The sequence below is a fragment of the Cucurbita pepo genome, chromosome 16 (genome assembly GCF_057944985.1).
Source record: "Cucurbita pepo subsp. pepo isolate OVF chromosome 16, ASM5794498v1, whole genome shotgun sequence".
Taxonomy (NCBI): domain Eukaryota; kingdom Viridiplantae; phylum Streptophyta; class Magnoliopsida; order Cucurbitales; family Cucurbitaceae; genus Cucurbita; species Cucurbita pepo.
In genome coordinates this window covers 13,681,737-13,709,226 of record NC_141813.1, presented here as the reverse complement: position 1 = coordinate 13,709,226, position 27,490 = coordinate 13,681,737, and the positions used below count along the sequence as shown (strand labels likewise).

Genomic DNA, 27,490 nt, shown 5'->3' with positions numbered 1-27,490 from the left:
CCTCCAAACAAAATATATTATATATATATATATATATTTTCTAATATACCCTTCATTTCCCCTCTAATTACTCTAAACTCCCCTCCCTTTATCAAAGTCCAGATATTAAGTGGAATGTCAAACTCTGATTATGTCCCCTAATTACATCCTTAATTTTTTTTAAATTTTGTTTCAATATATTTTAATTTAATGTCAAAATATTATTTAAATGGCTAAATTTTATGGACAAACATTTAAAAAAATAATAATTGAAATTTTAGGAAGTAACAATATTATTTACTTTGATTATAGACTTTCATGTCTTTGTTTTGTACTTGGAGTATTCCTAGTTTATAAACTCAACCAAACCAGGAGTTACATAGCTTGACTTCCACATTCTTAGAGTAACCGGCGGACCGCACAGAGCAATGCCGAAATTCGCTAATCTACAGCAAACGGCCGCAAGCTCTCTTGCTTTCACGATTCCGCCATCTTCCCCGCCTTAATGTTACAGTTTTGTATTCGAAGCATTAGATTTCACTTCGCTCAAATCGCTCGATTCCACTTCAGAAACTACGTTCGAAGTACAGAGTCAAATTCTTCCGTTCACATCAACCTCCTCACCCTGTGCTTCAACGCTCAATCTCTTCGTCAAACCAAAGAAGTCCACGCCATTTGTCTTCTCAATGGCTTGCTTCCTCATAGTGTATCACTCTGTGCTTCCCTTATTCTTAATTACGCCAAGTTCCAACACCCAGAATCGTTCTGTACTCTGTTCCATCAAACTGTCCACAATTGTCGTACTGCGTTCCTGTGGAATACCTTGATTCGCGCTCACTCCATTGCTGGGAATGGGACGCTTGATGGGTTGCAGACGTACAACAGGATGGTTCGACTCGGTGTTCAACTCGATGACCATACATTTCCTTTTGTTCTCAAGATATGTTCTGATTCGCTTGATATTTGCAAAGGTATGGAGGTTCATGGGGTTGTGTTTAAGTTGGGTTTTGATTCTGATGTCTATGTTGGCAATACGCTGTTGATGCTGTACGGGAGTTGTGGGTTCTTAAATGATGCTAAAAAGGTGTTCGATGAAATGTCTGAGAGAGATGTCGTCTCGTGGAATACGGTTATTGGGCTCCTTTCAGTTAATGGGGATTATAGGGAGGCTCGTAACTATTACTTTTGGATGACTTTGAGGTCCGGAATTCAACCAAATTTGGTGAGTGTTATTAGTCTTTTGCCAATTTCTGCTGGCCTTGAAGACGAGGAGATGACAAGACGAATTCATTGTTACATTGTGAAAGTTGGTTTGGATTCTTTGGTAACCTCTTGCAATGCACTTGTCGATGCGTATGGGAAATGTGGGAGTGTGAAAGCTTCGTGGCAAGTTTTTGATGAGATAATTGAGAAGAATGAAGTCTCATGGAATTCAATCATCAATGGTCTAACTTTTAAGGGTCATTTCTGGGATGCCTTGGATGTTTTTAGGACGATGATCGATGCAGGAACTAAACCGAACTCGGTCACCATTTCGAGCATTCTTCCTGTGTTTGTTGAGCTTGAATGTTTCAAAGCAGGAAAAGAAATTCATGGGTTCAGTATGAGAATGGGAACAGAAACTGATCTTTTCACTGCCAATTCCCTGATCGATATGTATGCCAAGTCTGGTCATTCAACTGAGGCATCTAGCATATTCCACAGCATGGATGGAAGGAACATAGTTTCTTGGAACGCTATGATCGCTAATTATGCTCTAAATGGGGTCGCGTTGGAAGCAATAAGGTTTGTAATACTATTGCAAGAGAGTGGAGAACGCCCCAATGCAGTGACCTTTACCAATGTTCTTCCTGCTTGTGCACGTTTGGGTCACCTTGGTCCTGGCAAAGAAATACATGGCATGGGCGTTCGTTTAGGACTAACATCTGATTTGTTTGTAACCAATGCTCTGACCGACATGTATGCGAAATGTGGTTGCTTTCCTTCTGCTCGAAATGTCTTCAACACGTCCCATAAAGATGAAGTTTCTTATAACATATTAATTACAGGATATTCTGAAACAAACGATTGCTTGGAGTCTCTGAATTTGTTCTCAGAAATGAGGCTGCTTGGTAAAAAGCCTGATGTCGTTTCCTTTATGGGGGTCATATCAGCTTGTGCAAACCTAGCCGCAGTCAAGCAAGGTAAAGAGATTCATGGTGTTGCATTAAGAAATCATCTTAACTCTCATCTATTTGTCTCAAACTCCCTATTGGACTTTTATACAAAATGTGGAAGAATTGATCTTGCTTGTAAGATCTTCAATCAAATTCTATTCAAAGATGTAGCATCTTGGAATACTATGATTTTAGGATATGGAATGATAGGAGAGTTGGAATCTGCAATTAATATGTTTGAAGCAATGAGGGATGATAAAGTGCAATATGATTTAGTTTCATATATTGCAGTTCTGTCAGCTTGTAGTCATGGAGGACTAGTTGAACGTGGTTGGCAATACTTCAGCGAGATGTTAGCTCAACATCTTGAACCCACCGAAATGCACTATACATGTCTGGTTGATCTACTCGGTCGTGCTGGTTTCGTAGAAGAGGCAGCAGAGCTGATTCGGCGACTACCGATAGCGCCCGATTCAAATATTTGGGGAGCTCTACTTGGTGCTTGTCGAATTTACGGAAACGTTGAACTAGGGTGTAAGGCAGCAGAGCATTTATTTGAGCTAAAGCCTCAGCATTGTGGATACTATATTCTTCTTTCAAACATGTATGCAGAAACAGGAAGATGGGATGAGGTAAACAGGATTAGGGAACTTATGAAGTCTAGAGGAGCGAAAAAGAGCCCTGGCTGTAGTTGGGTTCAGATTCATGACCAGCTGCATGCTTTTGTGGTTGATGATCGAGCAGAGGGATTTGAATTCGTTTGATCTGATATGTTATTACAATGTCAAATTCATTATAAATAACAAAGAGTTTAGTCTGCGTTGAATCGGTTTGGATACACCAGGTTTGTAGTGTGGATGAAATAGAATTTTATTTATTTCATCTCATTACAATTCAATATGAATGGATGAGGTTACAGACATGTTATTGTTAAGGGGAAAAAAGAAAAAGAATGTGAATGAGGTAATTAATGATCAACCCGATCGATTGCGGAGGGGTATTTGGTGTATGTGAGAATACTGCCACTCGAATACTGCCACTCGAATACTGCAACTTCGAAAGCCTATAGTTTGGGAGGAGGAAGCAACCACTTTTGGGCCTGCACGTAATCAAGGTTGATGAAGGGTTTCGCTTGTGCTTCACTCAGCTGTTTGCTGAATTTTACACGCTTGCTCGTCTCCGCTCCCGGCCCCGAACACTTAAATTCTCCGAAGAAAACCGTCTTGTCAAAATCAGGGTGGTTCATGTCGTCCCAGCCTTCAGGATGAAGGATGTCGGCAATGGTGGTGTAGGCAAACACAACTCTGGACCAAGGCCTCCAGGATCTTGCCAAATAAGTGTTCGGCCCCCCAGTGCCTGTAACGCTGCAATGCGCAAACACATACCCACTGGGGTCGTCTTCCTTTTCTCTTGAATGCGCTGCAATCACTCCCAATCCCCCTTCTCCCAGCACATTCAGCTGACTGTTCAAATACAGGGACGTTGCCTTCCCGAAGATGAAGTCCACAGTGCCTTCAATGACGCAATCCTTGTACACGTGCATCCCGTCGTCGTCGCACAGGGTGTCTTGGAACCCTAAGAATTTGCAATTGTAAATTGCGGCTTTATTCCCTCTGATTCTAGCCGCCAATGCCGGACCTCCTTTTCTCGCATCCGGTCTTGGAGAAGTGTTCTGATTTTATTTAAAAATTGATTAGAAAACAGACACCCAATTAGTCTTGGAGAAGTGTTCCTGATTTTATTCAAAAATTGATTAGAAAACGACACCCAATTAACCCTAAAACGCATTTAATTAACAAATTACCTCGATCACGAGATTGGCAGCAACAAAATACTCAGCCTCCACGGTCAAAGTTCCACTGTACACGGTGCCGTATTTTTTGGAATCTCCATCGAATGTCAATTTTGGCATATTCTTAGGGGAACCGTAAAGGGTAATGAAGGGCTGATTTCTCTCGATCGTAAGCTTCTCCTTATAAACTCCTTCTCCAATCCAAATCACGACGCGTTTGGTGTTACCGGCTGGAACGCTGGCGATGGCTTCGGTGACAGTCTTGAAGTCTCCGCTTCCGTCGGCCCTCACTTTCACGACGGTGGAGCTTTCTTCAGCGGCCACAAGGGCTGGATCAAGCTCGGCCTTGCGGTCGGCTAAGGGCTTCACATGTCCGGAAAACCAAGCTTCTAACTGCGACTTCTCTGCAGGAACCTCTGTTGTAGCAGAAGAGATGGGTGCAAAAGCTGCTAGGAAGATGAGCAATGTGGTGAGAGCAATATTCATATTTTCTGTTGTTTTCTTGAAGCGATTTATTTTATTTTTAAAATAAGGATGGGTGAATGAGTACGTTGAATTGCATGGAGAAGGTGGGATTATATAGGATGATGGGTCCCACTGTGGACCATAAGAACCCACCTAATATTTGTGAGTTAGTTTTACCTTTCCGTATCTGGTGGAAGACTATTTCCTCCAAACAAACAAAAATATAATTTTAAAATAACATTTTATTTTCTTCCAAATAAATAAATAATTAACAAGAGAGGTTACTCTAATGTTTCACTGTCACTCCATATTTTGTTTATGGCCCATCCTATATGGGTGTTGAAACAAGTACAAGTAGTAGAAGAATCTATATAGAAATGTTTTTCGTACTCCTCGTAGTAATAGCTTAGAGGGTAAGATATGTATATATATATATATATATATATATATATATATATATTCTTACTCAGGGTATAAATAGACCAACAAATAAATTTTTAAAAAGAGAAATAAAGTATATGCCTCTCTTTAAAAAAAAAAAAAAAATGTTTTATCTCGTAAAATGGGAAACATCAGAGATATTGTTTATGAAATAATGAATTTTGATAAAATAATTTTTAAAAGAAAATTTATTGTCTAATTTAAGATTTAGTTTAATTGTAGTCTAACCAATCTCTTAAACTGCGGCAGCTAAAACGGAAAGCATAAACTGCTCCGTTCTTAAGCTTCACTGCTATATAATCCCCATCTGCTCCCTGCAATTCAACGGACCCCACCAACCATTATTCAACGGACCCCACCAACGGCAACCATTATTCGGAATGCAGATTTAAAAAATAAAATAAAATAATTAATTAGAACAGAAAGAAACAGAGAAATATGGAATATTGCATTAATGCCGTCGCTCTCACCAGATTGGTGATCTTCCTAGCCGCTTTTGCAGCCATCTTCGGTGCTACACCACCGGTTTCCGAAGAACCCAACTGCGGTGCTGCATCACCGGCTTCCGCAGAAGGCACCTGCTCTGCTACTTCACCGGATCCCCCCGCAGGCGCCACCTCCGCCTCTCCTTCATCAGAGGTTCCTGCAGAGAAGTCGCAGTTAGAAGCTTGGTTTTCCGGACATGTGAAGCCCTTAGCTGACCGCAAGGCCGAGCTTGATCCAGCCCTTGTGGCCGCTGAAGAAAACGCCACCGTGGTCAAAGTAAGGGCCGACGGAAGTGGAGATTTCAAGACTGTCACCGAAGCCATCGCCAGCGTTCCAGCCGGTAACACCCACCGCGTCGTGATTTGGATTGGAGAAGGAGTTTACAAGGAGAAACTTACGATTGAGAGAAATAAGCCATTCATTACCCTTTACGGTTCCCCCAAGAATATGCCAAAATTGACATTTGATGGAGATTCCAAAAAATACGGCACCGTGTACAGTGGAACTTTGACCATGGAGGCTGATTATTTTGTTGCTGCCAATCTCGTGATCGAGGTAATTTGTTAATTAAATGCATTTTAGGGTTAATTGGGTGTCGTTTTCTAATCAATTTTTGAATAAAATCAGAACACTTGTCCAAGACTAACTAATTGGGTGTCGTTTTCTAATCAATTTTTGAATAAAATCAGAACACTTCTCCAAGACCGGATGCGAGAAAAGGAGGTCCGGCATTGGCGGCGAGAATCAGAGGGAATAAAGCCGCAATTTACAACTGCAAATTCATAGGGTTTCAAGACACCCTGTGCGACGACGATGGGATGCATGTGTACAAGGATAGCTTCATCGAAGGCACCGTGGACTTCATCTTCGGGAAGGCAACGTCCCTGTATTTGAACAGTCAGCTGAACGTGGTGGGAGAAGGGGGATTGGGAGTGATTGCAGCGCATTCAAGAGAAAAGGAAGACGACCCGAGTGGGTATGTGTTTGCGCATTGCAGCATTACAGGCACGGGCGGGCCAAACACTTATTTGGCAAGATCCTGGAGGCCTTGGTCCAGAGTTGTGTTTGCCTACACCACCATTGCCGACGTCCTTCATCCTGAAGGCTGGGACGACATGAACCACCCTGATTTCGACAAGACGGTTTTCTTCGGAGAATATAAGAGTTCGGGGCCGGGAGCGGAGACGAGCAGCCGCATAAAATTCAGCAAACAGCTGAGTGATGCAGAAGTGAAACCGTTCCTCAGCCTTGATTACGTGCAGGCCCAGAAGTGGCTGCTTCCTCCTCCCAAGCTGTAGGGAGGGCATAAGATTTTTAACACTCTCTGCACCCAATTGGGTTCCATCATTATTATTGCCTCATTCCTTCTTTTCTTTCCCTTCAACAATAATGTTTCTATGACCTTTTTCTTAAAGCTTGTCCTCAAATTATGAACATTATTTTACTTAATGTCCAACTCTTTTTCCATTGCATTTTCAATCAATTTTATTTCAAATCTTAACAAATCAAAATAATTATATATATTTGAACTCGATTTCCACTGTACTCTGTTCGGGGCATCTGCAAACACGGTTTGTTCCTAAAAGAGATCATTAACAGCATAAGAGAATCAAGCACTTCAACATAATCACATTTCTGGGCTTCTTCCATCATCTATATGGTTTTAGGTTGAGGAAGAAGAAGAGCAACTGCACTTCGATATGGGCTACTATACTTTATGTACACACCCTTGAACTTGTAGATCTAATAGCGAGTGGACTTTTTCGTGCAAACTCTCCACAATGACAGAAAGCGGTTGTGACAAGATTGGAGGATGGTGCAAATGTTACTAACTCACAATGAAATTCTGCCACAACCATCAAATCAACAACCATATTATGAAAAAGAGAGAAGGTTATGACTGTTTGTTTCCCTTCCAATGGTGCATCATCCCTCTTTGTATCCCTTCCAATGCACACATTATATGGTTTGTTGGATGGTGCATCACCCTATTTTGAGTAGGGACTACGAGTAGGTACTTAGACATCGAGTAGGGACCTTAACTTTAAAAGTCGGGTTGGACAACGAATAGGCCTCAAAAGTCGGGATTCCAAAGGAAATTTGGGCGTTCTAAAGTATCATGCTGTGTAGGGGATGATGAATAGTGAAACAGAGCCCGAAATAGAATTTTATTTATTTCTCAATACAATTCAAAATGAATGGATAAGGTTACATTATTGTCAAGAAAAAAAAAAAAAAGAAAAAAAAAAGGAATGAGCTAATTAACCATTAACCTATTTGGTGTATGTGAGAATATTGCCACTCTTCCTGCAAGTGTGAAAGCCTATAGTTTGGGAGGAGGAAGCAACCACTTGTGGGCGTGCACGAAATCAAGGTTGATGAAGGGTTTCACTTGTGCTTTAGTGAGCTGCTTCCCGAATTTGGCACGGCCGGTGGATACCGCTCCCAGCCCCGAACACTTGTATTCTCCGTAGAAAACCGTATGGTCATAAGCGGGGTTGTTCATGTCGTCCCAGCCTTCAGGATGCAGGATGTCCGCAATGCTGGTGTAGGCGAACACAACTCTAGACCATGGCCTCCATGATCTTCCCAGATAAGTGTTTTTCCCCCCTGTTCCTGTGATGCTGCAATGCGCGAACACATACCCACTCGGGTCATCTTCCTTTTCCCTTGAATGCGCTGCCACCACTCCCAATCCCCCGATTCCCACCACGTTCATCTGAGTGTTCAAATGAAGGGACGTTCCCTTCCCGAAGATGAAGTCTACTGTGCCCTGGACGAAGCAATCTTTGTAAAAATGCAACCCGTCATCGTCGCACAGGGTGTCTTGAAATCCTATGAACTTGCAATTGTAAATTGCAGCTTTATTACCTCTGATTCTTGCCGCTAATGCCTGACCTCCTTTTATCCCTTCCGGCCTTGGAGATGAATTCTGATTGTATTAAAAAAAAAGAAAAAATTATCAAAAAAACGACACCCAATTAACCCAAAACGCATTTAATTAACAAATTACCTCAATCACGAGATTTGCAGCAACGAAATAATCAGCCTCAACTATCAAAGTTGCACTGTAAATGGTGCCGTATTTTGTAGCGTCTCCATCAAATGTCAAGTTTGGCATATTGTCAGGAGAGCCATAAAGGGTAATAAATGGTTTATTCCTATCGATCCTAACCTTCTCTTTATAAACCCCTCCTCCAATCCAAATCACGACGCGCTTGGTGTTACCAACAGGAACGCTGGCAATGGCTTTGGTGATAGTCTTGAAATCTCCACTTCCGTCGGCCCTTACTTTCACGACGGTGGAGCTTTCTTCAGCTGCCACAAGGGCTGGATCAAGATCCGCCTTGCGCGCCGCTAAGGGCTTCACATGTTCCGAAAACCAAGCTTCTAATCGCGACTTTTCTGCAGGAACCTCTGTTGTAGCACAGGAGATGGGTGCAAAAGCTGATAGTAAGATCACCAATGTCGTGAGAGCATATTTCATATTTCTGTTTTTTTTTTTTTTTTTTTAATTGATTTATTTTATTTTTTAAATAAGGATAAGTGGATGAGTACGTTGGGATTATATAGAGTGTGGGGGCCCACTGTGAACCATAAGAACCTACGTAAGATTTGGAGTAGTTTGACCTTTCGGTGGACGACTATTTCCTCCAAACAAAAATCTAATTTTAAAACAACATTTTATTTTCTTCGAAATAAAAGTTTTTTTTTTTCTTTTTTTCCCGAAATAATAGGCTCGTAGAAGAACTTTCTTTAAAAAAAAAAAAAAAAAAAAAAAAAAAAAAAAATTAGTATTTCTCTTATGAAGAAAATGGGTAAGATTTTGTTCATATTAAAAGGCACTAGAAACTTATATTATCCTCATGGTCCCATCATATTGTATTTTCGGCCCATACTTAAGATCCAACACGGCCCAATAAGAAAAGGGGATAGGCCCAATAAGAAAGGGGGAATAGGCCCAAACTATAGCGGCCGACTTGAGGGGCCCGGCCCAACCGTCGTCTCCAAAATCTTCTTCTTCTCTCTGTTTACCAGCGTTGAAGGAGTTTTGAGCGGTAAGGAAGATTGGACGGCGCGTCGAGCTGTTGTTCCTCAACGACAACTACGAATCAGAGGTGTGTTTCTCGAGAGCTACGTTTTTCTTTCAATTTCGAAATTGTAAGATTACTAGGTTGGAATGGTTTTCTGTGAACTTATCATAATTCCAGTTTTTGGTGGGTTAATTTTAGAGTCTTAATGTGCGGGACTTAGCTTGATTCCAGTTATTTTCTCATTGTTAGGGCTTTGTTGTTGTTACTTGAGTTCTTATAACTGATTTTGAAATTCCATTGAATTCTTAACTTATCATTCGAGTATTTTGATGGAGCAGATGGCAGCAATGAATTGGCCGTAGTTGAATACATGGATGAGATGTATAAGTTTTATAAGCTTGGTTGATTGAAGTTCATCGCAAGTTTGAACTTATGATGACTGTATCATGGAGTGGAAGGAACTTCACCTCTATGATCATAGCATGTAAATATGGAGAGATTTTGGCCTCAGAGGTAAATTATTTGTTTTTTTTCCTTTCTTTCACATGTGTGTACTATCCTTGAAAAACTCTTTTGAAAGCAAGACATTGAGACGTTTTTCACCCTGTGATACACATATGTGACAGAGTAGCTCGTTTAAGCTATAGGGCCCAAGAGTGGTGGAGAACTGACATCATACTTCACACTATAGTACATTTTGAGATTTTTTTTTTAGACATTTTGAATCCTTCTTAGACGTTATTTTGGTGAGCAGACATACAATTTTGTGCATAGTCTGTCGAGTATTTGATTGACATCAAACTTGGTGAGGTTTCATCTTTCATATAGACAGACTTAATTCTCAAGCAGCATGTTAAAACTCATCGAAATCCTGATTTCTGAGGTTATGGCCTGGGGCTCTACTCGACCTTCTTCGAGTTTGTCTTTGATACTCATGTCACCTTGTTGTCTCGAACCTTACATATGCATATGCCTCACTTAGCTTGAATGCACTCTCTTTGTGTATGCCTCGGGTGTTATCCTCGAAAGTCGGAGTTCCATAGGGATTTTGACGAGCTTTCATATTTCATAAAACCCCATGCCCAAATTCCCTCTAGAACCCCGACTTTTGAGGTTAAGGCACGGGGCCTTACTCGGCCCTTCAACAAGTCTATCTATGACGCTTATGTCTACTACTCATTGTCCTTATGTTTCGTATGTCTTGTTTTCTATTCAATGCACACGTTATATGGTGTGTTAGATGCGTTGTCCCTATTTTGCTTCAGTCTCATCTCCTCTTCAATGCACACGTTATATGGTGTGTTGGATGATGCACCGTCTCTGTTGGTCACATCATGACACTTTGAACCACATGCCCAAATTCTCTCTGGAACCTCAACTTTCGAGGTTAAGGCCCGGGGCCCTACCCGTCCCTTCAACAAGCATATCTTTGACACCCATGTCTATTAGTCGTTGTCCCTGCCTCTTTCTATTCAATACACACATTATAGGGTGCGTTGGATGCATTGTCCCTATCTTGCTTATGCTTTGTTTTCTTTTCAATATGGTTTGTTGGATGATGCATCATCCCTTCCGCATCATGACACTTCAAAATCTTCTTTTCATTTACTAGGTAGAATAGTTAAAAGTCAAAGGACCTAAATTCACTATGGAACCCCGAATTTTGAGGTTAAGGTTGGGGCCCTACCCGACCCTTCAACAAGATTATCTGTGGCGTTCATGTCTATTACTTGTTGTCCCTATCTTGTTTATGCCTCGTTTTCTATTTATATGGTGCATTGGATGCATTGTCCCTATCTTGCTTATGCTTTGTTTCCTTTTCAATGTAAACGTTATATGTTTCCTTTTCCTTTAGAACCGGGGGCCCTACTCACCCTTCAGCAAGCATATCTGTGACACTCATGTCTACTACTCGTTGTCTTTATCTTGTCTCGTTTTCTATCTTGCTCATGCCTCGTTTCTTCTTCAATGCACACGGTGTGTTGCCCCTTGGTCGCATCGTGACATTCTTCTCTATTTGACGGTTGGGTGGGCATTTCTTGAGGGTTAATATATTGCTTGTCTCTTCATAATTGGATTGTGATGCAATCCCATCAAGGTGGGATTGCTTGACGTTGCATATTAGAACTCATTAAAGCATCATTAGGTTCGATAAAAGGAATGAGGGAAGCGCCAATAGAAAAATATTGGAGGGGAAAAATACTTCGAAGATAACTTGTTCCCATTCAATAGTCAAGAATTCTTGACGGTATCGAGTTGAACAATCTGTTTTTTTGAATACTGCCAAAGAATTTGTTACCATATAGTATTCATCTCGACTTGGTGATAAATAAAGCATCCGCACTTTTTTTGGTCTTCACGTGATCGGATGAGCGTCACTTGAGAGTAATCCCTTGTCTATCTTGCATGTCGGGGTCACAACCTACTTTTCCTCACTCAAATGCAACCTACTTTTCCTTACTTAAATACGATTGTAACATTTCAACTGCATGCCCAAATTTCCTTTGGAACAGGCCTGGGCCCTACTCACCTTTAAGCAAGTCTATCAAGCCTATATGTGACGCTCATGTCTCGTTGTCTCTATCTTGCTTATATCTCGTTTTCTATCTTGCTCATGTCTCCTTTAAATACGATTGTAATACTTCAACTGCATGCCCAAGTTTCCTTTGGAATCGGCCTGGGCCCTACTCACCCTTCAGCAAGCCTATCAAGCCTATCTGTGACGCTCATGTCTCGTTGTCTCTATCTTGCTCATGTCTCGTTTTCTATCTTGCTCATACCCCCTTATCTTTTCAATGTAAATGGTATATGGTTTGTTGGATGATGCATCATCCCCTTCCCATCATGACACTTCAATTGCATGCCCAAATGTCCTTTGGAACCAGCCCGAGGCCCTACTCACCCTTCAACAAGCCTATCTGTGATGCTCATGTCTCATTGTCTCTATCTTGCTCATGTCTCGTATCTTGCTCATGCCTCTTCAATGCACACCTAATGACATTCTTCTATTGGTCGCATCATGACATTCTTCTATATTGACACTTCATGCGGCCGCACTCATGTCTCGTTTTCTATCTTGCTCATGCCTCTTCAATGCACACATAATGACACTCTTCTATTGGTCGCGTCATGACATTCTTCTGTATTGACACCTCATGTGGCCGTGGGCACTTCTTAAACGTTACTGTTTTGTTTGTCTCTTCATAATATGGTTGTGACGTAATATGGGTGTATTGGATTGTGATGGTTGTGGCATAATCCCATCGTGGGTTGTGACATTTGCACTGTCCTCCAAGCTTGGTCTTCACGTGATTGGATGTCCCTTGTCTATCTTGCGTGTGGGGTCACAACCTACTTTTCCTTACTCAAATACGATTGTGACACAAAACTCCACAATGATACAACCTACTTTTTCTCACTCAAATACGATTGTGACACGAAACTTCACAATGATATGATATTGTCCACTACTTCAATGGTACGATATTGTCCACTACTTCAATGGTACGATATTGTCCACTACTTCAATGATATGATATTGTCCAAAAAGCCTCGTACCAATGGAAATAGCTTCCTTGATTATAAACCCATGATCAAATAGTTTCGTTGATTATAAATTCATGATCAAATAGCTTCCTTGATTATAAATCCATGATCAAATAGCTTCCTTGATTATCAACCCAAGATCAAATATCTTCCTTTGATTATAAACCCAACCCAGGATCAAATAGCTTCCTTGATTATAAACCCAGGATAAATAGCTTCCTTGATTATAAACCCAGGATCAAAATAGCTTCCTTGATTATAAACCCAGGATCAAAATAGCTTCCTTGATTATAAACCCAGGATCAAAATAGCTTCCTTGATTATAAACCCAGGATCAAAATAGCTTCCTTGATTATAAACCCAGGATAAATAGCTTCCTTGATTATAAACCCAGGATCAAAATAGCTTCCTTGATTATAAACCCAGGATCAAAATAGCTTCCTTGATTATAAACCCAGGATCAAAATAGCTTCCTTGATTATAAACCCAGGATCAAAATAGCTTCCTTGATTATAAACCCAGGATCAAAATAGCTTCCTTGATTATAAACCCAGGATAAATAGCTTCCTTGATTATAAACCCAGGATCAAAATAGCTTCCTTGATTATAAACCCAGGATCAAAATAGCTTCCTTGATTATAAACCCAGGATCAAAATAGCTTCCTTGATTATAAACCCAGGATCAAAATAGCTTCCTTGATCAAAATAGCTTCCTTGATTATAAACCCAGGATCAAAATAGCTTCCTTGATTATAAACCCAGGATCAAAATAGCTTCCTTGATTATAAACCCAGGATCACCCAGGATCAAAATAGCTTCCTTGATTATAAACCCAGGATCAAAATAGCTTCCTTGATTATAAACCCAGGATCAAAATAGCTTCCTTGATTATAAACCCAGGATCAAAATAGCTTCCTTGATTATAAACCCATGATCAAAATAGCTTCCATGATTATAAACCCATGATCAAATAGCTTCCATGATTATAAACCCATGATCAAAATAGCTTCCATGATTATAAACCCATGATCAAAATAGCTTCCATGATTATAAACCCATGATCAAATAGCTTCCATGATTATAAACCCAGGATCTTCCATGATTATAAACCCATGATCAAAATAGCTTCCATGATTATAAACCCATGATCAAATAGCTTCCATGATTATAAACCCAGGATCAAATAGCTTCCTTGATTATAAACCCAGGATCAAATAGCTTCCTTGATTATAAACCCATTAGCCCAATCGCACTTTTGATAGCAGGACTTGTGATTGTTCTTGCGTCGCCTACGGCCTAGCTTCCTTGATTATAAACCCATTCCCTACGGCCTCGATTTTAAGAGAAGGTTATTGATGCGAAAACACAGAGACAAAAGGCTGATCATTAAATAGAAAGAGAAGGTAAGAACTCCGAATCATTCTCTTCACCAGAAATGATTCGCTTGCCCCGAAATGACCTAACCCAATTCAAATAGAAAGCCCCAAGGGCGCCATATTCTAGGAGCCCAAACTATGTGATTGAAATTGTAATCAAGGGATTCCTGGGTTCGGGCCGAAGAAGCAATGTCACTCGATCATTATCAAATCGACTGCAATCTTTTTCTGTCCGTGAGGATCCCAATCCCAACAGAGCACCTTCTACTTCTAATAGGCCATGAACTCGATCATTATTGTTCTTGCGTCGCTTCCTTGATTATAAACTCATTCCCTACGGCCTCGGTTTTAAGAGAAGGTTAGAAAGGGCAGAGAGTTTCATCATCATCCACACCTCCTCGAACAAAGTATCAACCATCCACATGCACTAAACTATGCGTCTCGCTAAGACTTTCTGACATCTCGTACTCATAAGAAGAAACTTTTGAAAAAGGTGGTTTCCATTTTCTGGTCTTCTTCCCTAACCCATGATCATTTTCTAAATTAGCCGATGTGAGACTCTCATCATCTAACATCTCCCATGTGGGACTCTCATCATCCAACACCTCCCCTAAGACTTTCTAACAAAGTACACCTCCCCTTAATGACTCTCATCATCCAACACCTCCCCTAAGACTTTCTAACAAAGTACACCTCCCCTTAATCATGCCTTCAAAGAGGCTTGATTCCTTTGTTCGATATTTAAGGATTTACCAATCTATTAGCACAACTAAGTTTAGAGCTGATACTATGTTTGAGATCTTAATTAATAATTATGCTGTTAATTCTTTTAGATCGTGAGCTATAGAGCTGCTTAATTACTCTATTAAATACCTTTCGCATTGTTACTCTCTTTTCTGAAAAAGAGTTCAAAATTTCAGTAAATATATATATAATTGTTTTGATTTGTTAAGAGTTGAAATAAAATTGATTGAAAATGCAATGGAAAAAGAGTTGGACATTAAGTAAAATAATGTTCATAATTTGAGGACAAGCTTTAAGAAAAAGGTCATAGAAACATTATTGTTGAAGGGAAAGAAAAGAAGGAATGAGGCAATAATAATGATGGAACCCAATTGGGTGCAGAGAGTGTTAAAAATCTTATGCCCTCCCTACAGCTTGGGAGGAGGAAGCAGCCACTTCTGGGCCTGCACGTAATCAAGGCTGAGGAACGGTTTCACTTCTGCATCACTCAGCTGTTTGCTGAATTTTATGCGGCTGCTCGTCTCCGCTCCCGGCCCCGAACTCTTATATTCTCCGAAGAAAACCGTCTTGTCGAAATCAGGGTGGTTCATGTCGTCCCAGCCTTCAGGATGAAGGACGTCGGCAATGGTGGTGTAGGCAAACACAACTCTGGACCAAGGCCTCCAGGATCTTGCCAAATAAGTGTTTGGCCCGCCCGTGCCTGTAATGCTGCAATGCGCAAACACATACCCACTCGGGTCGTCTTCCTTTTCTCTTGAATGCGCTGCAATCACTCCCAATCCCCCTTCTCCCACCACGTTCAGCTGACTGTTCAAATACAGGGACGTTGCCTTCCCGAAGATGAAGTCCACGGTGCCTTCGATGAAGCTATCCTTGTACACATGCATCCCATCGTCGTCGCACAGGGTGTCTTGAAACCCTATGAATTTGCAGTTGTAAATTGCGGCTTTATTCCCTCTGATTCTCGCCGCCAATGCCGGACCTCCTTTTCTCGCATCCGGTCTTGGAGAAGTGTTCTGATTTTATTCAAAAATTGATTAGAAAACGACACCCAATTAGTTAGTCTTGGACAAGTGTTCTGATTTTATTCAAAAATTGATTAGAAAACGACACCCAATTAACCCTAAAATGCATTTAATTAACAAATTACCTCGATCACGAGATTGGCAGCAACAAAATAATCAGCCTCCATGGTCAAAGTTCCACTGTACACGGTGCCGTATTTTTTGGAATCTCCATCAAATGTCAATTTTGGCATATTCTTGGGGGAACCGTAAAGGGTAATGAATGGCTTATTTCTCTCAATCGTAAGTTTCTCCTTGTAAACTCCTTCTCCAATCCAAATCACGACGCGGTGGGTGTTACCGGCTGGAACGCTGGCGATGGCTTCGGTGACAGTCTTGAAATCTCCACTTCCGTCGGCCCTTACTTTGACCACGGTGGCGTTTTCTTCAGCGGCCACAAGGGCTGGATCAAGCTCGGCCTTGCGGTCAGCTAAGGGCTTCACATGTCCGGAAAACCAAGCTTCTAACTGCGACTTCTCTGCAGGAACCTCTGATGAAGGAGAGGCGGAGGTGGCGCCTGCGGGGGGATCCGGTGAAGTAGCAGAGCAGGTGCCTTCTGCGGAAGCCGGTGATGCAGCACCGCAGTTGGGTTCTTCGGAAACCGGTGGTGTAGCACCGAAGATGGCTGCAAAAGCGGCTAGGAAGATCACCAATCTGGTGAGAGCGACGGCATTAATGCAATATTCCATATTTCTCTGTTTCTTTCTGTTCTAATTAATTATTTTATTTTATTTTTTAAATCTGCATTCCGAATAATGGTTGCCGTTGGTGGGGTCCGTTGAATAATGGTTGGTGGGGTCCGTTGAATTGCAGGGAGCAGATGGGGATTATATAGCAGTGAAGCTTAAGAACGGAGCAGTTTATGCTTTCCGTTTTAGCTGCCGCAGTTTAAGAGATTGGTTAGACTACAATTAAACTAAATCTTAAATTAGACAATAAATTTTCTTTTAAAAATTATTTTATCAAAATTCATTATTTCATAAACAATATCTCTGATGTTTCCCATTTTACGAGATAAAACATTTTTTTTTTTTTTTTAAAGAGAGGCATATACTTTATTTCTCTTTTTAAAAATTTATTTGTTGGTCTATTTATACCCTGAGTAAGAATATATATATATATATATATATATATATATATATATATATATACATATCTTACCCTCTAAGCTATTACTACGAGGAGTACGAAAAACATTTCTATATAGATTCTTCTACTACTTGTACTTGTTTCAACACCCATATAGGATGGGCCATAAACAAAATATGGAGTGACAGTGAAACATTAGAGTAACCTCTCTTGTTAATTATTTATTTATTTGGAAGAAAATAAAATGTTATTTTAAAATTATATTTTTGTTTGTTTGGAGGAAATAGTCTTCCACCAGATACGGAAAGGTAAAACTAACTCACAAATATTAGGTGGGTTCTTATGGTCCACAGTGGGACCCATCATCCTATATAATCCCACCTTCTCCATGCAATTCAACGTACTCATTCACCCATCCTTATTTTAAAAATAAAATAAATCGCTTCAAGAAAACAACAGAAAATATGAATATTGCTCTCACCACATTGCTCATCTTCCTAGCAGCTTTTGCACCCATCTCTTCTGCTACAACAGAGGTTCCTGCAGAGAAGTCGCAGTTAGAAGCTTGGTTTTCCGGACATGTGAAGCCCTTAGCCGACCGCAAGGCCGAGCTTGATCCAGCCCTTGTGGCCGCTGAAGAAAGCTCCACCGTCGTGAAAGTGAGGGCCGACGGAAGCGGAGACTTCAAGACTGTCACCGAAGCCATCGCCAGCGTTCCAGCCGGTAACACCAAACGCGTCGTGATTTGGATTGGAGAAGGAGTTTATAAGGAGAAGCTTACGATCGAGAGAAATCAGCCCTTCATTACCCTTTACGGTTCCCCTAAGAATATGCCAAAATTGACATTCGATGGAGATTCCAAAAAATACGGCACCGTGTACAGTGGAACTTTGACCGTGGAGGCTGAGTATTTTGTTGCTGCCAATCTCGTGATCGAGGTAATTTGTTAATTAAATGCGTTTTAGGGTTAATTGGGTGTCGTTTTCTAATCAATTTTTGAATAAAATCAGGAACACTTCTCCAAGACTAATTGGGTGTCTGTTTTCTAATCAATTTTTAAATAAAATCAGAACACTTCTCCAAGACCGGATGCGAGAAAAGGAGGTCCGGCATTGGCGGCTAGAATCAGAGGGAATAAAGCCGCAATTTACAATTGCAAATTCTTAGGGTTCCAAGACACCCTGTGCGACGACGACGGGATGCACGTGTACAAGGATTGCGTCATTGAAGGCACTGTGGACTTCATCTTCGGGAAGGCAACGTCCCTGTATTTGAACAGTCAGCTGAATGTGCTGGGAGAAGGGGGATTGGGAGTGATTGCAGCGCATTCAAGAGAAAAGGAAGACGACCCCAGTGGGTATGTGTTTGCGCATTGCAGCGTTACAGGCACTGGGGGGCCGAACACTTATTTGGCAAGATCCTGGAGGCCTTGGTCCAGAGTTGTGTTTGCCTACACCACCATTGCCGACATCCTTCATCCTGAAGGCTGGGACGACATGAACCACCCTGATTTTGACAAGACGGTTTTCTTCGGAGAATTTAAGTGTTCGGGGCCGGGAGCGGAGACGAGCAAGCGTGTAAAATTCAGCAAACAGCTGAGTGAAGCACAAGCGAAACCCTTCATCAACCTTGATTACGTGCAGGCCCAAAAGTGGTTGCTTCCTCCTCCCAAACTATAGGCTTTCGAAGTTGCAGTATTCGAGTGGCAGTATTCGAGTGGCAGTATTCTCACATACACCAAATACCCCTCCGCAATCGATCGGGTTGATCATTAATTACCTCATTCACATTCTTTTTCTTTTTTCCCCTTAACAATAACATGTCTGTAACCTCATCCATTCATATTGAATTGTAATGAGATGAAATAAATAAAATTCTATTTCATCCACACTACAAACCTGGTGTATCCAAACCGATTCAACGCAGACTAAACTCTTTGTTATTTATAATGAATTTGACATTGTAATAACATATCAGATCAAACGAATTCAAATCCCTCTGCTTGATCATCAACCACAAAAGCATGCAGCTGGTCATGAATCTGAACCCAACTACAGCCAGGGCTCTTTTTCGCTCCTCTAGACTTCATAAGTTCCCTAATCCTGTTTACCTCATCCCATCTTCCTGTTTCTGCATACATGTTTGAAAGAAGAATATAGTATCCACAATGCTGAGGCTTTAGCTCAAATAAATGCTCTGCTGCCTTACACCCTAGTTCAACGTTTCCGTAAATTCGACAAGCACCAAGTAGAGCTCCCCAAATATTTGAATCGGGCGCTATCGGTAGTCGCCGAATCAGCTCTGCTGCCTCTTCTACGAAACCAGCACGACCGAGTAGATCAACCAGACATGTATAGTGCATTTCGGTGGGTTCAAGATGTTGAGCTAACATCTCGCTGAAGTATTGCCAACCACGTTCAACTAGTCCTCCATGACTACAAGCTGACAGAACTGCAATATATGAAACTAAATCATATTGCACTTTATCATCCCTCATTGCTTCAAACATATTAATTGCAGATTCCAACTCTCCTATCATTCCATATCCTAAAATCATAGTATTCCAAGATGCTACATCTTTGAATAGAATTTGATTGAAGATCTTACAAGCAAGATCAATTCTTCCACATTTTGTATAAAAGTCCAATAGGGAGTTTGAGACAAATAGATGAGAGTTAAGATGATTTCTTAATGCAACACCATGAATCTCTTTACCTTGCTTGACTGCGGCTAGGTTTGCACAAGCTGATATGACCCCCATAAAGGAAACGACATCAGGCTTTTTACCAAGCAGCCTCATTTCTGAGAACAAATTCAGAGACTCCAAGCAATCGTTTGTTTCAGAATATCCTGTAATTAATATGTTATAAGAAACTTCATCTTTATGGGACGTGTTGAAGACATTTCGAGCAGAACGAAAGCAACCACATTTCGCATACATGTCGGTCAGAGCATTGGTTACAAACAAATCAGATGTTAGTCCTAAACGAACGCCCATGCCATGTATTTCTTTGCCAGGACCAAGGTGACCCAAACGTGCACAAGCAGGAAGAACATTGGTAAAGGTCACTGCATTGGGGCGTTCTCCACTCTCTTGCAATAGTATTACAAATCTTATTGCTTCCAACGCGACCCCATTTAGAGCATAATTAGCGATCATAGCGTTCCAAGAAACTATGTTCCTTCCATCCATGCTGTGGAATATGCTAGATGCCTCAGTTGAATGACCAGACTTGGCATACATATCGATCAGGGAATTGGCAGTGAAAAGATCAGTTTCTGTTCCCATTCTCATACTGAACCCATGAATTTCTTTTCCTGCTTTGAAACATTCAAGCTCAACAAACACAGGAAGAATGCTCGAAATGGTGACCGGGTTCGGTTTAGTTCCTGCATCGATCATCGTCCTAAAAACATCCAAGGCATCCCAGAAATGACCCTTAAAAGTTAGACCATTGATGATTGAATTCCATGAGACTTCATTCTTCTCAATTATCTCATCAAAAACTTGCCACGAAGCTTTCACACTCCCACATTTCCCATACGCATCGACAAGTGCATTGCAAGAGGTTACCAAAGAATCCAAACCAACTTTCACAATGTAACAATGAATTCGTCTTGTCATCTCCTCGTCTTCAAGGCCAGCAGAAATCGGCAAAAGACTAATAACACTCACCAAATTTGGTTGAATTCCGGACCTCAAAGTCATCCAAAAGTAATAGTTACGAGCCTCCCTATAATCCCCATTAACTGAAAGGAGCCCAATAACCGTATTCCACGAGACGACATCTCTCTCAGACATTTCATCGAACACCTTTTTAGCATCATTTAAGAACCCACAACTCCCGTACAGCATCAACAGCGTATTGCCAACATAGACATCAGAATCAAAACCCAACTTAAACACAACCCCATGAACCTCCATACCTTTGCAAATATCAAGCGAATCAGAACATATCTTGAGAACAAAAGGAAATGTATGGTCATCGAGTTGAACACCGAGTCGAACCATCCTGTTGTACGTCTGCAGCCCATCAAGCGTCCCATTCCCAGCAATGGAGTGAGCGCGAATCAAGGTATTCCACAGGAACGCAGTACGACAATTGTGGACAGTTTGATGGAACAGAGTACAGAACGATTCTGGGTGTTGGAACTTGGCGTAATTAAGAATAAGGGAAGCACAGAGTGATACACTATGAGGAAGCAAGCCATTGAGAAGACAAATGGCGTGGACTTCTTTGGTTTGACGAAGAGATTGAGCGTTGAAGCACAGGGTGAGGAGGTTGATGTGAACGGAAGAATTTGGCTCTGTACTTCGAACGTAGTTTCTGAAGTGGAATCGAGCGATTTGAGCGAAGTGAAATCTAATGCTTCGAATACAAAACTGTAACATTAAGAGAGCTTGCGGGCGTTTGCTGTAGATTAGCGAATTTCGGCATTGCTCTGTGCGGTCCGCCGGTTCCTCTAAGAATGTGTAAGTCAACCCTACTTATCTATTTATCTATTGTTGAGTTTATAAATAAAGAATACTCCAAGCACAAAACAAATACATAAACTTTTATGATCAAAATAGATAATATTGTATCAATTATTATTTTTTTAAATATTTGTCCATAAAATTTATAAATAATATTTTGACATTAAATTAAAATATATTGAAACAAAATTTTAAAAAAATTAAGGATGTAATTAGGGGACATAATCAGAGTTTGACATTCCACTTAATATCTGGACTTTGATAAAGGGAGGGGAGTTTAGAGTAATTAGAGGGGAAATGAAGGGTATATTAGAAAATATATATATATATAATATATTTTGTTTGGAGGAAATAGTCGTCCACTAGAGACGGAAAGCTAAAACTAATCCACAAATGTTAGGGAGGTTCTTATGGTTCACAGTGGGCCCCATCACCCTATATAATCCCTACCTTCTCCATGCAATTCAACGTACTCATCCACCCATCCTTATTTTAAAAATAAAATAAATCCCTTCAAGAAAACAACACAAATATGAACATTGCTCTCACAACATTGCTCATCTTCCTAGCAGCTTTTGCACCCATCTCTTCTGCTACAACAGAGGTTCCTGCAGAGAAGTCGCAGTTAGAAGCTTGGTTTTCCGGACATGTGAAGCCCTTAGCCGACCGCAAGGCCGAGCTTGATCCCGCCCTTGTGGCCGCTGAAGAAAGCTCCACCATCGTGAAAGTAAGGGCCGACGGAAGCGGAGACTTCAAGACTGTCACCGAAGCCATCGCCAGCGTTCCAGCCGGTAACACCAAACGCGTCGTGATTTGGATTGGGGAAGGAGTTTATAAGGAGAAGCTTACGATCGAGAGAAATCAGCCCTTCATTACCCTTTACGGTTCCCCTAAGAATATGCCAAAATTGACATTTGATGGAGATGCCAAAAAATACGGTACCGTTTACAGTGGAACTTTGACCGTGGAGGCTGATTATTTTGTTGCTGCCAATCTGGTGATCGAGGTAATTTGTGAATTAAATGCGAACACTTCTCCTTCTGATCAATTTTTGTTTTTACATCTCTGTTCTTCTGATCAATTTTTGTTTTTACATCTCTGTTCTTCTGATCAATTTTTGTTTTTACATCTCTGTTCTTCTGATCAATTTTTGAATGAATAAAAACAGAACACTTCTCCAAGACCGCATGCCGGAAAAGGAGGTCCGGCATTGGCAGCGAGAATCAGAGGGAATAAAGCCGCAGTTTACAATTGCAAATTCATAGGGTTCCAAGACACCCTGTGCGACGACGACGGGCTGCATGTGTACAAGGATTGCTTCATTGAAGGCACCGTGGACTTCATCTTCGGGAAGGCAACGGCCCTGTATTTGAACAGTCAGCTGAATGTGGTGGGAGTCGGGGGATTGGGAGTGATTGCAGCGCATTCAAGAGAAAAGGAAGACGACCCCAGTGGATATGTGTTTGCGCATTGCAGCATTACAGGCACCGGCGGGCCGAACACTTATTTGGGAAGATCTTGGAGGCCCTGGTCCAGAGTTGTGTTTGCCTACACCACCATTGCCGACATCCTTCATCCTGAAGGCTGGGACGACATGAACAACCCCGCTTTTGACAAGACGGTTTTCTTTGGAGAATACAAGTGTTCGGGGCCGGGAGCGGAGACGAGCAAGCGTATAAAATTCAGCAAACAGCTGAGTGAAGCACAAGCAAAACCCTTCATCAACCTTGATTACGTGCAGGCTCAAAAGTGGCTGCTTCCTCCTCCCAAACTATAGGCTTTCACATTCTTTCTTTTTTCCCCTTTAACAATATCGTTTCTCATGACCTTATTCTCAATTATTGTCGTCAAATTATACGACATCGTATTGTAGTATGATGACAGTTTTGTTTGAGAATAATATATGGATCATTTTACTTAATTGGTATGTTTTTCATTACATTTTGAACCCAGACATAAAACTATCACTATAAAACTAAGATTAAAACTTAGACCTAAAGCACAAGGTTCGTAAAAATATTTCACAAGCTTCTAAAAAGAAGAAAAAAAAAAAGGGAAGCCTAACCTAATAAGGATTTTCTTTCCACCTTCTTTATCTTTTTACAAATTTTCTTTCTATCTAGATTTATAAGAATGTTTCGTCTCCTCTCCAACAACTGAGGTAGAATCTCATATCTAGGTTTTTAAGAATGTTTCGTCTCCTCTCCAACATCTGAGAATTAGAATTTATGTATACGTTTCGATCAACATAAAATTGGTTTTATGGTATATTTCATTACAATAAACCAATCTGAGACTTCTGATTTGAGTGTTGACTATATATAATACACTGACATTATCCCGTTATCTTGAGAAAAATGAGTCCATGAAAGCATAGCTTAATTAAATAATTTATAGATAAACTAAAGTCTAAAACTAGGAGAAATCTGTGGTCTTTACAAGAACATTATATGGGCAAACATCTGGTAGTAAATGTCACAGCCTCAGCTCAAGATAGCAAGAAGAAAGACAATCTTCACCAAACCAAGAAACAGAGCATAATCCATGCAGTGGACCCACCAAACCAACAAGCTTTGGTATTACCAGATCCCTACTTGAAGGAGTCGAAGAAACTTACAGTGTCATTTAGAGCCTGGATAAAGTAGTCCACATCCTCTTTTGTGTTGTAGAAGTAAAGGCTAGCTCGTGCGCTCGAGCTCACACCGAGAGCCCGATGGAGGGGCTGCGCACAGTGATGTCCTGATCTGATGGCTATACCATGCTGCATTAAAATATTTTTAAGGACCCATAGAAAGTAAATGATGCACTCTAGTAATACAATCTCCCTTGATGTACCTGTTGATCAAGAAAAGTTGCAATGTCCGTTGGATGCATGTTTTCAATATTGAACGAGCACAGAGCAGCACGTTGAGCATTAGGGACTGGGCCATATATGCGAATGTTAGGGACTGCACGAAGGTTCTCATATAGATAATTCGCCAATTCTTCCTGTTAGCAGACAGAAACTCATTGCTGGTTAGACTACAGTATCAAAACTTGGGAACATATTTATCATCTCATCCTACGCTTGCAGTTTTCGATTTCAGATTTCCAGGATGTTGATGAAAAATAATATCTGAATCCCTTGATTAGAGCAAGATTTCCATTACTATGCAACTTTTTCACCCCAACAAATTTCAAAGGGATACATAAGCCAAATCTCAATCAACTCACTTCATAAGTATGAATCTTTTGCATGCCGATTCCAGACAAATAATCAATAGCAGCTCCCAATCCAATTGCTTCTCCAATCGCTGGCGTCCCAGCCTCGAATCTAATGTATTACGTTCGAAATTAAGCCAAGTGTCAATTGCAAAAAGATGAGCAAACAAAATCAGCAGCCAGCATAGAAACTTATAGATAAAGCGCTAAAGTTCATGATATTATTTTAAAAAAATTAAATGAAACTTTGAGGTGCTCTAATTTTAGGAATAAAACATAGAAGATTAATGGCATATTCAGCATGTCCTCAGTCTTATATATTGAACGTTCTAATTTTTCCACCCCATTTAGAATAAAAGGAAAACGTTGCACCCTTGCAGTTCACCAACCTGGAAGGAGGTTCTGCAAATGTGGAATGGTCAAGAAATACATCTGAGATCATCTCTCCACCACCTAGAGCCATGTAGGACCAGATATGAAAATTAGATATTGACTCCCGTCTAACTAACTGATACAAGTTTATTTATATATATTTGCTTTCATAGCTTATCTTCTCGAAGTACCTACCTAAGAATGGAGGCATTGCAGACAGCAGATCAATCTTTCCATATAAAAACCCGATGCCTGTAGGCCCACACATCTGAAGCATGTTTATTCCTTAACTTCATATGCACAAATGTAAGGCCCAAGATTTAATTAATAAGAAAACAGCCTAACCTTGTGAGAAGAAGCAACAAGAAAGTCAGCATCAAGCGCCTGGACGTCGACAACCATATGTGGAACACTCTGGCATGCATCTACTAGCACTTTAGCCCCAAAACGATGTGCCCAGCTAACTATGTCTTCAATTGGAAGAACAGATGCTGCAGACACAATCAAATCATACTGAATTCCACTATGTACATCAGTTCTTTTCTTTCCTTCTTCATTCATTGAATTTTATTATTTTTACTCAGCCAAACAAGTTTAAACTTGACTTGTAATAACTGAAAAGAAATGATCACACTTCAGTTGGAAATACTCACCTACTACTTGTTCCACTTGAGTAATGCTTACAAATTGAATGGTAAAGAAAAAAAAAAAAAGGAAATAGATTACAATTGTAACCGCCTAAGCCCAAACCCACCACTAGCAAATATTGTCCTCTTTGGACTTTCTCTTTCGGGCTTCCCCTCAAGGTTTTAAAACGTGTCTGTTAGGGAGAGGTTTCCACACCCTTATAAGGCATGCTTCGTTCCCCTCTCCAGCCAATGTGAGATCTCACAACAATAGTGCTAAGATATCAAATAGAAGGGTGTACCTAGTACATTTGAGACATGATGGGTAACCACAAGCTTTGTTTTTGTTGTAAACATCTCCTTGAAATCTTTCAAGTTTGGGACATCATGTTCATCTAAACTCACGAACTTCAGAACAGCACCAGTCCTTTCAGCTACAAGTTGCCAAGGGACAATGGCACTATGATGTTCAGCAACTGTAAGTATGATCTGCACTGAAAGAAAAGATCATTACAGTTAAAGTTACTGCAGTATAAGGCTACACGATACGCACCTCATCTTCTGATTTTAAATTCGCTATGCCCCAAGAATAAGCCACTAGATTGATAGCTTCAGTTGCATTCCTAGTAAAAACGATCTCTCTAGCATCTCCAGCATTGATAAAAGACGCAACCTTCTTTCTTGCCAGCTCATACTCGTCCGTTGCCTTCGCACTACAATCACAAATGGTCGTGATTACAAGTGATCAAGACATCGTTTAAATTCACGTTTCATACCAAAGTATGAACAACCTACCTCAAGTAGTGTATGCCACGATGAACATTTGAATTGTAAGCCTCATAATAATTCTGCAAGGCTTTCAACACAGCAATCGGTTTCTGAGAGGTGGCGGCATTGTCCAAGTAGACAAGCTTGGAGCCATTTACTTCCTGCAGATCGCAACACGGCCATTAACTCCACCGCATGAAGTGCCAATAGATTACAACAATAATCACTTGAGACTAAATAGTGGAAGTAAATATAACGAGATTCACAAACTTTAAGGAACTGATACCAAATAGACGAGAAATGGGTTTATGATTAATGAAAAAAGAGGAATCGGCCAAATCACCAAAGAAAACATACAGAATAACGATGATAAAAAAGAAGAACCTGATGGAGGATGGGGAAATCAGGTCGAGTTGAGTGGCCAAGCGAAAGAGAACCAAGATGCAAGTTGTCCGTTTCCCTGGCGGTGGAAGCTGAAGCAGAAACAGAGAAGGGAGAGGAAAATCTGCGGAAGCGGAAGCGGAGAGAAGGAGAAGAGGAGGTGCGGAGAGTGGAGGAGAAACAGGAACTGCAACGACTAGGGTTTATGAAATGGAGTTGGAATTGGAAGGATGGGAGCTTGAGAACCACACCTTCCATCATCCTTTCGTTCCCAAACTTGAGAGAATCGAAGAGGTCTGGATGGATGGTATCGATGCCCCTACACAAAATAAAGCTGTATCAATTATAAAGTACAGTTGACCTTAGAAATTAAATAAATAAATAATAACAACTCCAAATACAAAGAATATACGGTAAAGAAAAATAATAGTCACCATTATACAAGGAAAACTAATAATAACGTAAACTTCAAAAACAAGAAAGTAACAATAAA

At 40.7% G+C, this 27,490-nt stretch overlaps 9 protein-coding genes and 1 long non-coding RNA gene across 11 annotated transcripts; 5 read left to right on the top strand and 5 right to left on the bottom strand.

Annotated features, from left to right (window-relative positions):
* Positions 1-377: 377 nt before the first annotated feature.
* On the top strand, positions 378-2,973 carry LOC111777268 (pentatricopeptide repeat-containing protein At1g15510, chloroplastic). Of its 2 annotated transcripts, none has more exons than XM_087118302.1 (2): positions 378-2,162; positions 2,427-2,973. In XM_087118302.1, the coding sequence occupies exons 1-2, from the start codon at positions 485-487 to the stop codon at positions 2,897-2,899; spliced, it is 2,151 nt and encodes a 716-aa protein (XP_086974428.1). In that variant the 5' UTR covers positions 378-484; the 3' UTR covers positions 2,900-2,973. The 2 variants fall into 2 exon arrangements, with proteins under 2 accessions (XP_086974428.1, XP_086974429.1); XM_087118303.1 differs by having other exon boundaries at positions 692-950; positions 1,064-2,973.
* Positions 2,974-2,980: 7 nt separating this feature from the next.
* On the bottom strand, positions 2,981-4,480 carry LOC111777270 (putative pectinesterase 48). The gene is made up of 2 exons (XM_023656802.2): positions 3,940-4,480; positions 2,981-3,807 (listed from the first exon to the last, which is right to left on the bottom strand). The coding sequence occupies exons 1-2, from the start codon at positions 4,411-4,413 to the stop codon at positions 3,199-3,201; spliced, it is 1,083 nt and encodes a 360-aa protein (XP_023512570.2). The 5' UTR covers positions 4,414-4,480; the 3' UTR covers positions 2,981-3,198.
* A 660-nt stretch (positions 4,481-5,140) lies between these two features.
* LOC111777269 (pectinesterase PPME1) lies at positions 5,141-6,768 on the top strand. Its single transcript, XM_087118392.1, has 2 exons — positions 5,141-5,874; positions 6,009-6,768. The coding sequence occupies exons 1-2, from the start codon at positions 5,272-5,274 to the stop codon at positions 6,615-6,617; spliced, it is 1,212 nt and encodes a 403-aa protein (XP_086974518.1). The 5' UTR covers positions 5,141-5,271; the 3' UTR covers positions 6,618-6,768.
* Positions 6,769-7,470: 702 nt separating this feature from the next.
* LOC111777080 (putative pectinesterase 48) lies at positions 7,471-8,821 on the bottom strand. Its single transcript, XM_023656517.2, has 2 exons — positions 8,333-8,821; positions 7,471-8,251 (listed from the first exon to the last, which is right to left on the bottom strand). Exons 1-2 carry the CDS (start codon positions 8,804-8,806, stop codon positions 7,643-7,645), a joined length of 1,083 nt encoding a protein of 360 aa, XP_023512285.2. The 5' UTR covers positions 8,807-8,821; the 3' UTR covers positions 7,471-7,642.
* Positions 8,822-8,948: 127 nt separating this feature from the next.
* LOC111777276 (uncharacterized) lies at positions 8,949-10,065 on the top strand. Its single transcript, XR_002812379.2, has 2 exons — positions 8,949-9,437; positions 9,692-10,065. It is a non-coding gene; the product is annotated as an uncharacterized LOC111777276 (long non-coding RNA).
* Positions 10,066-15,275: 5,210 nt separating this feature from the next.
* LOC147789122 (pectinesterase PPME1-like) lies at positions 15,276-16,905 on the bottom strand. Its single transcript, XM_087118391.1, has 2 exons — positions 16,170-16,905; positions 15,276-16,035 (listed from the first exon to the last, which is right to left on the bottom strand). Exons 1-2 carry the CDS (start codon positions 16,770-16,772, stop codon positions 15,427-15,429), a joined length of 1,212 nt encoding a protein of 403 aa, XP_086974517.1. The 5' UTR covers positions 16,773-16,905; the 3' UTR covers positions 15,276-15,426.
* A 668-nt stretch (positions 16,906-17,573) lies between these two features.
* LOC111777081 (putative pectinesterase 48) lies at positions 17,574-19,069 on the top strand. Its single transcript, XM_023656518.2, has 2 exons — positions 17,574-18,110; positions 18,243-19,069. Exons 1-2 carry the CDS (start codon positions 17,637-17,639, stop codon positions 18,849-18,851), a joined length of 1,083 nt encoding a protein of 360 aa, XP_023512286.2. The 5' UTR covers positions 17,574-17,636; the 3' UTR covers positions 18,852-19,069.
* An 81-nt stretch (positions 19,070-19,150) lies between these two features.
* Positions 19,151-21,607, bottom strand: LOC111777267 (pentatricopeptide repeat-containing protein DOT4, chloroplastic-like). The gene is made up of 2 exons (XM_023656798.2): positions 19,888-21,607; positions 19,151-19,623 (listed from the first exon to the last, which is right to left on the bottom strand). Exons 1-2 carry the CDS (start codon positions 21,563-21,565, stop codon positions 19,151-19,153), a joined length of 2,151 nt encoding a protein of 716 aa, XP_023512566.2. The 5' UTR covers positions 21,566-21,607.
* A 541-nt stretch (positions 21,608-22,148) lies between these two features.
* Positions 22,149-23,570, top strand: LOC111777274 (putative pectinesterase 48). The gene is made up of 2 exons (XM_087118418.1): positions 22,149-22,655; positions 22,818-23,570. The coding sequence occupies exons 1-2, from the start codon at positions 22,182-22,184 to the stop codon at positions 23,424-23,426; spliced, it is 1,083 nt and encodes a 360-aa protein (XP_086974544.1). The 5' UTR covers positions 22,149-22,181; the 3' UTR covers positions 23,427-23,570.
* Positions 23,571-24,023: 453 nt separating this feature from the next.
* LOC111777796 (cysteine desulfurase 1, chloroplastic) lies at positions 24,024-27,330 on the bottom strand. Its single transcript, XM_023657514.2, has 10 exons — positions 27,001-27,330; positions 26,644-26,777; positions 26,402-26,561; positions 26,151-26,337; positions 25,568-25,713; positions 25,418-25,490; positions 25,240-25,303; positions 24,863-24,962; positions 24,485-24,637; positions 24,024-24,410 (listed from the first exon to the last, which is right to left on the bottom strand). Exons 1-10 carry the CDS (start codon positions 27,256-27,258, stop codon positions 24,240-24,242), a joined length of 1,446 nt encoding a protein of 481 aa, XP_023513282.2. The 5' UTR covers positions 27,259-27,330; the 3' UTR covers positions 24,024-24,239.
* Between the last annotated feature and the right edge of the window lie 160 nt (positions 27,331-27,490).

Coding starts and splice junctions, on each gene's coding strand:
- LOC111777270 (XM_023656802.2), bottom strand. CDS start 4,413: ATGAATATTGCTCTCACCACATTGCTCATCTTCCTAGCAGCTTTTGCA. Junction 3,808..3,939: donor CTGCCAATCTCGTGATCGAG/GTAATTTGTTAA, acceptor AAATAAAATCAG/AACACTTCTCCAAGACCGGA.
- LOC111777796 (XM_023657514.2), bottom strand. CDS start 27,258: ATGATGGAAGGTGTGGTTCTCAAGCTCCCATCCTTCCAATTCCAACTC. Junction 26,338..26,401: donor ATTTAAAATCAGAAGATGAG/GTGCGTATCGTG, acceptor CTTTCAGTGCAG/ATCATACTTACAGTTGCTGA. Junction 25,714..26,150: donor TCATGTCTCAAATGTACTAG/GTACACCCTTCT, acceptor TTGTGTCTGCAG/CATCTGTTCTTCCAATTGAA.
- LOC111777268 (XM_087118302.1), top strand. CDS start 485: ATGTTACAGTTTTGTATTCGAAGCATTAGATTTCACTTCGCTCAAATC. Junction 2,163..2,426: donor CCTAGCCGCAGTCAAGCAAG/GTAAAGAGATTC, acceptor CATATATTGCAG/TTCTGTCAGCTTGTAGTCAT.
- LOC111777080 (XM_023656517.2), bottom strand. CDS start 8,806: ATGAAATATGCTCTCACGACATTGGTGATCTTACTATCAGCTTTTGCA. Junction 8,252..8,332: donor CTGCAAATCTCGTGATTGAG/GTAATTTGTTAA, acceptor TAATACAATCAG/AATTCATCTCCAAGGCCGGA.
- LOC111777081 (XM_023656518.2), top strand. CDS start 17,637: ATGAATATTGCTCTCACCACATTGCTCATCTTCCTAGCAGCTTTTGCA. Junction 18,111..18,242: donor CTGCCAATCTCGTGATCGAG/GTAATTTGTTAA, acceptor AAATAAAATCAG/AACACTTCTCCAAGACCGGA.
- LOC111777269 (XM_087118392.1), top strand. CDS start 5,272: ATGGAATATTGCATTAATGCCGTCGCTCTCACCAGATTGGTGATCTTC. Junction 5,875..6,008: donor CTGCCAATCTCGTGATCGAG/GTAATTTGTTAA, acceptor GAATAAAATCAG/AACACTTCTCCAAGACCGGA.
- LOC111777267 (XM_023656798.2), bottom strand. CDS start 21,565: ATGTTACAGTTTTGTATTCGAAGCATTAGATTTCACTTCGCTCAAATC. Junction 19,624..19,887: donor CCTAGCCGCAGTCAAGCAAG/GTAAAGAGATTC, acceptor CATATATTGCAG/TTCTGTCAGCTTGTAGTCAT.
- LOC147789122 (XM_087118391.1), bottom strand. CDS start 16,772: ATGGAATATTGCATTAATGCCGTCGCTCTCACCAGATTGGTGATCTTC. Junction 16,036..16,169: donor CTGCCAATCTCGTGATCGAG/GTAATTTGTTAA, acceptor GAATAAAATCAG/AACACTTCTCCAAGACCGGA.
- LOC111777274 (XM_087118418.1), top strand. CDS start 22,182: ATGAACATTGCTCTCACAACATTGCTCATCTTCCTAGCAGCTTTTGCA. Junction 22,656..22,817: donor CTGCCAATCTGGTGATCGAG/GTAATTTGTGAA, acceptor GAATAAAAACAG/AACACTTCTCCAAGACCGCA.